General features: G+C 37.2%; 1 protein-coding gene across 2 annotated transcripts; it reads right to left on the reverse strand.

Annotated features, from left to right (window-relative positions):
* Window positions 1-410: 410 nt before the first annotated feature.
* On the reverse strand, window positions 411-11,307 carry LOC308704906 (uncharacterized protein). 2 transcript variants are annotated; one of them, XM_081389586.1, is made up of 18 exons: window positions 8,801-11,307; window positions 8,324-8,441; window positions 7,960-8,052; window positions 7,618-7,828; window positions 7,114-7,283; window positions 6,920-7,018; window positions 6,316-6,548; window positions 6,050-6,228; window positions 5,869-5,962; window positions 5,379-5,723; window positions 5,048-5,165; window positions 4,881-4,972; window positions 4,661-4,778; window positions 4,267-4,383; window positions 3,463-3,654; window positions 3,085-3,237; window positions 2,208-2,404; window positions 411-2,059 (listed from the first exon to the last, which is right to left on the reverse strand). In XM_081389586.1, the coding sequence occupies exons 1-17, from the start codon at window positions 8,900-8,902 to the stop codon at window positions 2,208-2,210; spliced, it is 2,631 nt and encodes an 876-aa protein (XP_081245712.1). In that variant the 5' UTR covers window positions 8,903-11,307; the 3' UTR covers window positions 411-2,059. The 2 variants fall into 2 exon arrangements, with proteins under 2 accessions (XP_081245712.1, XP_081245711.1); XM_081389585.1 differs by having other exon boundaries at window positions 2,208-2,410.
* Between the last annotated feature and the right edge of the window lie 315 nt (window positions 11,308-11,622).

Raw genomic sequence — 11,622 nt, forward strand, 5'->3', positions numbered from 1 at the left:
AAAGTTCAAGAAATCTTACTCATGTGTCAAAACTGGGGAATAGTGTTTATAGTTTGGGGAAAAGGGTGTGCTTTTTGATGAATGGTGTTATGGTTTTGAAATTTTAGGGTTAGGGTTAGTGTTTCAGCAATCGAGTAAAACTGTAACATGCCTTAACACACCTTAGATACACATTACTTATTATACTAGATCGATCTTGTTTAATTACAAGCCAGGTTGGTTTGAAAATAAGTAAAAAGACATGCATTAAAGTAATGAATTAATAATGCAGTGTGATGTTAAATTAAAAAAAATTCCACATATAAATACGTGATGTTTTTTTTCTCCAGCTATTGACTTTTATCAACCATAAAAATATAAAATCTTATTTTTCAATAATAATGGATGAAAAAGAAAAAAACATAAAATGCTCATCTTTGGAAATACTTTATTTCTTGTCTTTTACAACAATACTACTGAAAATACACCAAATGCATATTTGTCAAACAAGCCATAAGGCTGTATTTAAAAAACACTGGACTGTGAGGTTAAGTTCACTTGAAAAGCTCCAGCAGAAAAGAGAATCAAGTCATCTGTAATAATATACAATAAAGAATAATCATAACAAAAAAACAGTGTATTTTTCTGTTACATACTATAATGCATCTGTGCAGTAATATAAAATTACACAACAGTTATATCCTACAGTATAATACACTCAATCAAATAGCGATCCATAGGCAGCCTCTGAAAAAAAAAATGACATAGACAGACACAGACACTGCTGCTGCACCGCAGAATAAGTAAATGTGGAGAAATGCAAGTAATCAAGAATGAGTTTTTACATCATGGCCTAAATGTGATGATAAAGGAATGGTCATGAGGTCACCAAAGTCATCATGTGCTTACAAGATTTCATGGCAATCTGCACAATTAGACAATATCAAATACAATGTCAAATTTTACATTCTGGTCTAATGGTTGTGCTACAGGGAATGTCATGAGGTCAACAAAAATGACATGATTCATTGCTCAGCAAAATACAAAAATTGGTTCATAACATTTGTTGTATGCAAGTCAAAAGTTTGGCCTGATGTTGGTGCAAAAGGAAAGGTCACAGGGTCACCACAATCAAGGGGAGTCTCTCTTAAAAGAGTATGAATACACTACCCAAATATCATGTGAGCCCAGTAATTACATCTGGTAATATCATACATGCTAAGTTGACATTTTTGGCTAAGATTGGTGCACCTATACTGGTAGGTTTGTGCATCTTCATTGAACTGTGCAATGTGCTTACTAAATTTAGGACATACTAGCTTTGGGACATACTACTTTGTCATCTTAATGGACAGATCTGTCGCGTGCATCATGTCACCGTTAACTGCCCTGTCAATCATCTTGTTAAAATTCTCCATTCAATCTAATTTTATTTTCTACCGTTTCGGAGAGAAATGTAGTTGCACGTTGATCTGCCAGTCGTGGGTCTTTCATGCGGAGACTCTCCTCATGTGTTTGCAATTTGAATATAATGATGTAAAAGTTAATGGCTAAAACGTATCTTTACAAAAGTCCACAATGCATCTGCAGATGCAATATAATGTAGACAACACTGAATAAATACATTTTCGTCAGGTTAGATACTGATAATTAATCACTCTAACCCCTTTATCTAAACCTCTCTACATAACCGCTGGATTCACGCGTCCTCCATGTCTGTAGTTTTTTAACACTTTTCACTCGTGTTTGTAGTTCTAACCGAATCCTCGTCCAACGCGCGATGGGTTGTGGGCAATATTAGCCGTTATAGTGTGCATCGATCTGCACTTCGGATTCTGACCGGAAATAGTAGACCATCCGGGTATATTTGGAACACTCATTTCAACGATTTGGGACGTACTAATTCTATTTTCGAATGCTATTTAGGATGGATAGTATGCGAATTGGGACGCACCTACAGTTTGAATTTTCAACAAGATATAATGCACACAGATTTTGATGAGGTAAATCAGCATACTAATAATACACAGATATAGGGCAAGTCCATTTCCTTCAACACAGTCCTTCGTTCAGCTTCCATCTGGGGAAATACAGAAAACAATAATAAGAGGCTGAATTTCAGCTGTTTTAGCATAAATAAAATACACAAATAAATTACTAAGAATAACAGTATTAGGGGGTTATTCCAAAAACTAACAAACATACATATTAATAAATAAATAAATGACCTAAATTGTGTTTTCCTCTTCATCCTCACTGGTGTCTGGACTACTGAGGCCACTTTGATCTTCCTCTTCAACATGTAGAAGGACAGAGGCCTCAGGACCTAAGGCAGTCTTATACTGTTGGAGGACCACTTGGAACCTTTCTGACACCTCTGACAGTCTTCTTCTTAAGAGACAGCAAAGTCCCTCATTTCCCTTGTCTACGTCTCAAAATACAAAAGAGATTACATTAAAGACAAACTATGTTAAGATTATTCAATAAGGCCAAAGAACTAACCTATTAAAATCTACATAGCAGGATGGTTGCCATTTTTATGTGTATCGCTGACATGGGACCAGGCTAGCTTCTGTATAAAACGACTTGAGGCAACATGACGGCTCACTGAGATGACTTTATGGAGGGAGGCCCAAAGCAGCATATAAGCGTTTTGTGCCCATGTCTGATAGCTGTTTTAAGTTAACAGTTTTCTTCTTCACTACAGTTATGCTGAAGTAACACATTGTGTTAGTTCCTGACCATCAAGGTTTTCTATGTTGACTGGAGGAAATAATAATAAGATTAATCTTGATGTTATGCTAACCCCATGTAACATATCAGGACACAAATTACAATGGTCAAAATTCTTTTGTTCATTTACGCTTTCAAGTAACAGCCATAATACAACATATCTGCACATCTTTCAAGCATCAATCTTTACAACCTTACTGACTTGTTACCATAGCTACAGTAACAATTGTAATCCCCATTTTATGTATATCCCAAAGGACCACGGCAAAGAGAGCCATAACCGTTCTACTCCATCCAAGTTCTGTGACTGATGTGTTTTTTTGTATGTTTTTTTTAAACACATTAGATGGACAGGGTTTTAATTAAACTTACCCTCCTCAGCCAACTTGTTCTTGAGAACCATTGCCAGGCTCTGCAACCACGTGCAGTGTTGTGCCATCTCCAACACCAAAACGCTTGTTTCCTCATGCAGTCGCCTTGTTAACATCACTTGGTCGTGCACTCGTTTCTTGATCGAAATATTTGCTAAGAATCAATAACAGTTACATGTATCCATGAGACAATCTTGCATAATCACTGCAAACATTGACTTTTTTTTAATCAAATCGATACATAAGAAAACTGAAAATACACCATTAAACTAAATTAATATTACAACACTCAATATGTAACATGCATGCCTTAGTTCAGTATACTCTATAAAGCAGAACTGTAAATAAATTCCTGTGAAGCATCTACAAACAGACATACCACTGCCATGAACCTCCCACGGCCATATTTGAGACACAGTACTCTCTCCAGTTAGGGAATGCTCCACCACAGCTACGTCAATGTTTGTTGCCGATTCTAGTACAAGATCATTGTATTTCTGTATCTCCTGAAGAAGGAGTTTTTTGTCTTCTGCCAGCTTCCTTCGAAGGCGATGGCGAAACTTGCTGCTGTCTAGAAAGACATGAAGTACAGAGGCAGAGGTTTTTGACAGAACTCTTCAACAATAAAAAAATTATAGCACCAAAAAATTGAAAAGCAAAGCTGCAGTTATTGAAAACATAATGAAATACAGTATGTGAAAATTATAATGTAGACTGACATGGGAAACAAATTGTCCAAGGTGTAACATTTAGGGGGGAATCTATTTGCATGATTTTCATGATTGCCTGAAAATAATAATTGTGCATTAATTAATTTAGAATTGGCAGTTTTTTATCTAAATACGTTCCCCTTCCACGGAGGCCTCTATGTTGCACCTCCATGTTCCTACAGTAGCCCACAACGGACAAACAAACACTAGATAGTACCTCTCACATTTTCTCGTCGGCTACCGTAGCTTGGAAAGATAGAGGTGAGGGAAGCTGGTTGCAATCGTCAAACCTCACTGATAGATGCCACTAATTCCTACCACTAAATCCTACAGACTGGTCATTTAAAGAACAGAATTCAACGATTGAGCTGAACTGTGCTACTACACTTATTTGCTAATTCCATGTTGGTGGAGTAGGATGCATACAGTAGCCTGAACTTATCAACCTATTATATTATATTATATAGTTATACCATTCTGACGGTAGAGGGTTCGCTTCCGGTGCCTCACACTAAGGTAGAGCCCCTCAATTGACTGCTGAAGTCCTCTGTGTGTGGTGCCTTGACTGGCACGAGATGTATCAGGTGTCTCTGTAGAAGATATAACGAAAGCAAATTCACTGTTAAAACAACACAGAACCGTTTCTCTGCTTGAATTTCATGTAAAACCTTTTAATCAAACTTATTTAAACTTTGTATGTGCACTTCCTGCAGGAAACTGGAATATACTAATAAACCTGACATCATAAATGTGGCATCACATTAGATGATGATCAACCTACTATTTTTTGCTGCTCTTTAATATCAAACATAAAATTTAGATTGTAGAAAGGGATGTTTGTTGTTTCTTTTATCTGGTCATGCTTACCACCAGCTGCCCATTCCTTTACATCAGATAGCCACTGTGACACCACTTCATCTGTGCAATCTAGCTCTGTTTTTAGGTCAGCTAGCCTTGCAGTCTCATCATGGAGTCTCTGACAAGTCTGATGAACAGTGTTATACAATAATAAGGATTAAAACTTGATTAACAACAGGCCAAGTAAACACAACAAAAGGACACACAAAACAATTAATATGAGACTTACCTTCACATATCTTGTGGAAAGTGCCTGATGTAAAGAGATATTTTTTTTCTCGTTCCACCCCATTGCATGCAACGTAAGCATGTCCACCCGTGCTGTTGAAAGCAAATAATGAGGTTATGATGATCAATCTAAAAATTTTTTACAAGAATATTGCAAACTCCGGTCACCTGCTTTGGACATATATTTGGTCGTCAGGGCACAACGTGAGAGGTAGCTGTTCACTTGCTCCACCTCCTCACCAGCGGTAGTCCCTGCTCCTTCCTGGTTCCTGCCACTCCAATTAATCTGTTAGTAAAGGGTGGAAGAAATTCAATTTAATTTTATTTATATAGCCCAATATCACAAACCACAATTTGCATCAAAGGGCATTACATTCCATGCAAGAAATGGTTATGCAAAAACACAAGATAACATAGTGTAGCTTAACTTATATTTAATATTATTAATGTGCTTGTAAATATTACAAATGTACATAAGATGCCAAAATATTATACACACCTCACACTTAGTAGCATGGGCTCGAGCATGCATTACACTGAGAAAGGGTTTCATAGTGGTCAGTTCCTGAAGAGCAGGAAGGACACTAGCAACTTTCTCCAGGTATGGCCAGTATTTGCATGCCACGTCCATTGCGAAGAATTGTGCCTTGGCTGGCATGAGCTCCTTCTGAAGGTACAGAGGGTAGGCAAATATCTCCCCCCTGTACATATTAAGGGCTTTCAAAAGGAACCCATGGCGACACACAGCAACCTCCATCCCCTCTTCATCCAATTTTGAAGCCCTCCTTGAAGTTTCCCTCGCTGCTGTCCACTGGGAGTCCCCACATGTGCCTCTTCCCTGTGTCTATGAAACACAAAACAAACACGACAAATCAAATAAAAGCAATGGTGTCATTCAATATATGGCATTTTGATTTTGTAATTGATATGCAGGAGTAATTGAAGTGGGGGTTACGTTTATTATTGTAACAACTATTTTGTCAACTTGCATTTTTCACTGCTTTCTGTATGGTGTCGACAAATCTAGACACCGCGCTGTCTTCAGCCACAAAGAGCCCCTCAAAAAAGCCAGGATCATCAGAGCTGAGGAAGAAAGAAAAATAGAAAATCCATTCATGAAATATATGAAGTAAGAAAATAAATCAATAAAAAGACTGGAAGAAAGATCACCTTCCGTTTCGGCGAAAGCGATATAGCTTTCTGTTTCCATCTGCTGAAACAGCCAACATTTCTGGTGTGCAGGCTGGGCAGGTGAAAGGAGCACTACAGCAGAGCTGGTCTTCCTCAAATGATGCATACGAAAGCTCTAAGAAGCTACGCTGCAGTGCATCGCCGTTGATAGATCCAGACTGGAAAATATATAGAATGAAATAGTATTTTGATATTGTCTGCTTATGGAATTTTTTTTATAAAATGGTAATAACATTTACACTTACTCTTCCTCCACACTTAGTGCGATGTTCCAGCAGCTTTGCGAAGGCTTGTCTGGAGAATCCCGGAGAGATGATCTTGAGTTCCTGAAAGGAGCTCAAGAGGTCCAGTGTATAAAGTGTGGAATTGGTGACGGAGGCTGGCCAATATCCACTTCTTAGGAGGTCTTTAAAGTCAGGGGTCCACTGCTGCTGGCATGTTTGACATTCATACAATGGCTGATGCAAGTCAAAACGCCCTTGGAACAAAAAAAAATAATTAAAAATATAATACACATTTACCACATACTTAATTTTACAACACTTAGTTCATTATGCACATTGTGAATGGTTAAGAGACATTGCGCAAGTTCCTATAATCCCACATTTATATTTTCAAATTCACTAAATTCCACACTGCTGTGTTGATTGGACATCATGCTGGAAAGATGCTAGGACAAAAAAAAAAAAAAAAACATCTGTCTTTGTTTCAGTTAATAACATTACCATGTGCTATTCCATATTTCTGTCACTTCTGCAATTGTAAGCACAATGCCACAGCACAATAGTGTGAAAAACATCACATCTACAATATATATATATATATATATTTTTATTTTATTTTTTTTACCATTGATGGTAATTAAAATCACTGGTTTGCCTGGTAACACAGTGAAGTTTGTGCCTCCACAGGAGCAGTCTGGCACCTTCACAGTTGGCAAAATGCAAGCTGGCAAAAAGAAGGAAAACCAATCATTTAGATTATCTGTAACTGTCTGCAGACACACATTGAACAGCAAAATTAAAGCTTTCGTGAGAACGTACCTTGCTCATGGGTGCAATATCCATCCTCCCCTTTAATGATGCATGTGGTCGGAGGAATGGCTTCAAAAAAACCACGAATCATGCATTCCCTGTTGTGGAGTGGATGTTTTTTGTGATGCAATACATCACAGTCCCCACAGAACCACTCCTCAGGAAGACACTCCCTGCACCTAAGGAGAAAATTATATATATAAAATTAATATTATAATATAATACATTATTATATGTTATATGAATAACTCATATAAAGTACTGTACACTCTATTTAAGCTATTTACCTTTTACTAGGTTTGATTTTATTGTATAGGATTGCATAGTGCCTCAGTGTTTAGCACTGTCACCTCACAGCAAGAAGGTCCTAGATGTACTTTTCTCATTAATGTGTTTTTCATCTGGGTATCTAAGTCTTCTCCCATCCCAAAAGACATGCATCTTAGCCTATAAAGCAGGGCACTCTGCAAACCTACCCTGGGTAATTGAAGTTTGATATTAATGAAAACCAACCTAATAACAGCAGGCTCGTTGCAAAGGCAACACAGGGGATGACCAACAGCCTCTATTGAAATAAGGCATTTTAGGTGGTATGGTCTTGCTTCTTTCCAGCGCTCAGAGGCTTTCTGCTGCCGAAAAGACCATGATGATGCAGAGCTACTTTGAGGCTGAGCAGCAGAAGGACATGACGCCAAAATATCAGAGAGCCTCTCCATATTTTTTTCTGTAAAGAAAATCCAAAAATAAAGCGGTAAGGGATAATTTAGATAAGGAACAATTAAAAGTCAACTGATCAGTATTAGAATGAACACTTTTTTTATACTGTGCAAGCTTAAATTAATCACTGTGAATTACCAAATTCCCCTTGAGGATTTAGTTTTGTTGAGATTGCAGTAAGTGGAACCTCCACACTGGATGACAGGGAGCCCTCAACCGTGGGGTATGTGGCTGTAAAACAGCACATAGAAGAATAAGAACAAGTTAGGCTATCACACTCTATTCTTGTTCTTCTTTTCAAACTATATACTAAACAATTTATGAAATCAGACATATTTTTGTTAAGTACTTGGTAGTGTCTTCTACAATAGTGTCACTAATGTTTTTTTAGTTATTTGAATATCTTAAACTCTCAATAAACAATTACAGTGTTCTAATTTGAGTTGGTCCAACATTATCATTGTAAATTCCTCCTACAAATGTCAAATAATTCAGATATAACCTGTAGCGGAGGCATGGCGTCGCCCTCCTCGCCTCCCCCTCGGCTTACCACGTCCTACAGAGTCCCTTTTAGAGGTGTGTGGAGGGTCTCGTACACGTTTCCTCTCATCAGCTGCTCTCTGTGTATTGGAGTGAATATTTCTTGTAAGACTGATGTTGATAAAAGTACGGTAACCAAAAGGCAGGTAACTTGTGAAAGGAAAACACAACATAGTGTGTTAGTAAGGTGTTGAACAGCTTAAATGAGCCTTGGAATAGATTCTCCAAGTCTCTGTAACTCAGAGGGATGGAACTGCATATACTACTATTATTATTATTATATTCCCTTATTAACACGTCACAGAACATGGCAGGATGCATCATGCAATATACCTGTATAAAATCTTCTGCACTCATCATTCTTACATATTCCTCATCACGTTTTACTTTAATTTATGTTTGTTTTTATAAAATGATTGAGGTGTACAAAAACTCTAACCTTGGCTTCAGCTAGAATGTGTTCATGTTTCAGCTCCAGAGCCATGCGTCTCCCCTCTTGGTAGTGGGGATCCTTTGAATCAAGTTTATGCTTGGTGGCCATTGCAATGCAGTCAGATACAGACAGACAGTCAGATACAGACAGACAGTCAGATACAGACAGACAGACAGACAGTCAGATACAAACAGACAGACTGACAAAGATGGGTAAGACAGACAAGTAGTGCTAGACAAAGACAGACAGGGAGGAAAGAAAGAGCAATAGATAAAGACTGTGAGATAGATAAAGATTGAGGATGAAAGAGAGGATGTAAGATATAGAAAATAATGAAGAGATAGAGGTTGGCTCTTAAAAGTGCCTTTGGGTTTTGAAAATCAGGTTCGGATAGGTTCGACAGGTGATATGTTTGACAGGATCTGCATGGAGAACAACAGAAAATGTTAATTATGTAGTGTTGTTGATATAAGATTTAAAAAGTGTACCCTAATAGTGAGTGATTCCCATTTTCTTGTAAATGCTTAGGATAAATAAATACAGATTCACGTTGTTTCTATTTCCTGTGCTACTGTTAAAAGTCGCGTAAGTTAACATTTTTTTTTAAAGGCGCGTAACATGTGCCTGGGGTTCGCCATAAAGGCAGCGTTATGTGCAGTATAACGTTAGACCAAGTGATAATATTGTTATTACTAACACATTACAGTGACGTTGAGTGTGAACCACGATGATCGAGAGAAAATCACATCATCTAAATGTCCCCAATTACTATTCCCCCAATAAATTCTCAATAAGCAGTTACACGTCCAAAATATATGTGGACTACATCATGTGGACATGATATATATATCACAACATGTTTTTTTTATGTGGAAATAGGCTAACGTTACTCATAATTTTATTTTGTATATATACATCTACAGCTATATATCTAGGCTTAGAACATGTTTTTTTTTTTTTTAACTCGTAATTTTCTTCATTTTGGACGTGTAAATAATGCTTATGAATTCATCTTGCTTATTAGACTGTTGTAAGCGACTTACCGTGGTGGAATCGCGCTGGGCAATGGTTTCTGCGATGGTCGCACACAGTGACGTGTTGCACAAAATTGCGCCAAAATATCAATCATAATTAAAAGTACAGTCTTAATATTTTATATCCGTGCTCAATTTTAAAGGGGTCAGCATAAATGTCCAAGTGAAGGAAAAACGAGTATGTAGCCATTACATTTAAACACATATCACTTCCCAGAATACATCCATCTCTTTGCGAAAGGATATGTCCATATAAAGTAATATAAACATTTCTGCAGTAGGCTATATAATTAATTTATTACAACTGCATAAACAGTATTGAGATGAAAGTTCTATAAAAGTAGGCTATTCTTTTTTTCTTTTTTCTTTTTTGGGGCGCAGAAAAAAAAGAAAAGTAGGCTCACTATAAGCCATTGCAATTTGAAATAACATCGACAATTATAAAATATCCCACAATAAATTAAGGCATGTTTTAAGCCTACAGCAAATATGCAGTCCTGCAATTATGTCGTTTTAATGTAGTCCACAATAATATAAAAAAGAGGAAAAATCGTGATATTACCGATTTAGAAAAGGGTTTCAGCTAGCTACCCTCAACGTCGGCTTATGGACGTGAGGGGGAAATTACCACAATATGTGATCGAAAATTATAAAATATCCCACCTAAATGAAGGAATGTTTTAAGCAAATAGAAAATATACCGTCTTGTAATTATGTAATTTTAATGTAGCCCAAAATTATATAAAAAGAGAGGAAAAAGAGTTAGGTTTAGGAAAATAATAAAAGTTCAAAATTCAAAGATGAGTGATTTGCACTCAAATCTATCGGACGACCCTCTCCGTTGTCAAGTGACGAATAGGGGGTACCCTCAACGTCGGCTTTGGACGTGAGGGGGAAATGACCAAACGGCATAGCCTATGCTGAGCCTATGTGACGAATAGGGGTGAGACCATGTTGCAAAGAAAGACGTGGTGCAGGCACGAAAAATACGTCCCTTTGAAATACATTAGATTGAAAGTCGTGCTGAGTGACACGAAAAAAAGAAGGAAATTCGTGCCTAGGGACACGAATCAATAGATTCATGTTGAGTAGCCTATACCGAATATAAAGTAATAAAAACGAGAATTAAAATCACCTGATTAAATGTTGTGTAATGTAGCCCTTAAAGTCTGCAAAATTAATAACAATTGAGAAAAAACTATAGCCTACTGTGCTCTCGAAAGAAAAACGTGGTGCAAGCACGAAAAATATGTCCCATTGAAATACATTAGATTGAAAGTCGTGCTGAGTGACACGAAAAAAGGAAGGAAATTCGTGCCTATGGACACGAATCAATTTGTGCTGAGTAGCGTACCGAATACAATACAACGAGGATTAAAATCTCCTGATTAAATGTTGAGTAATGTAGCCCTTAAAGTTTGCAAAAGGAATAGCCAAACATTTGAGAAAAAAACAATAGTGTGCTCTCGAAAGAAAGACGTGGTGCATACGCCCCATTGAAATACATTAGATTGAAAGTCGTGCTGAGTGACACGAAAAAAAGAAGGAAATTCGTGCCCATAGACACGAATCAATTTGTTTTTGAGTAACCTACCGAATACAATACAGAGATGATTAAAACCACCTGATTAAATGTTGTGTAATGTAGCCCTTAAAGTCTGCAAAATAATAACAATTGAGAAAAAACAATACTGTGCTCTCGAAAGAAAAACGTGGTGCAAGCACGAAAAATACGTCCAATTGAAATACATTAGATTGAAAGTCGTGCTGAGTGACACGAAAAAAGGAAGGAAA

Source organism: Scardinius erythrophthalmus (assembly GCF_964197995.2).
Source record: "Scardinius erythrophthalmus genome assembly, chromosome: 16".
Lineage (NCBI taxonomy): Eukaryota > Metazoa > Chordata > Actinopteri > Cypriniformes > Leuciscidae > Scardinius > Scardinius erythrophthalmus.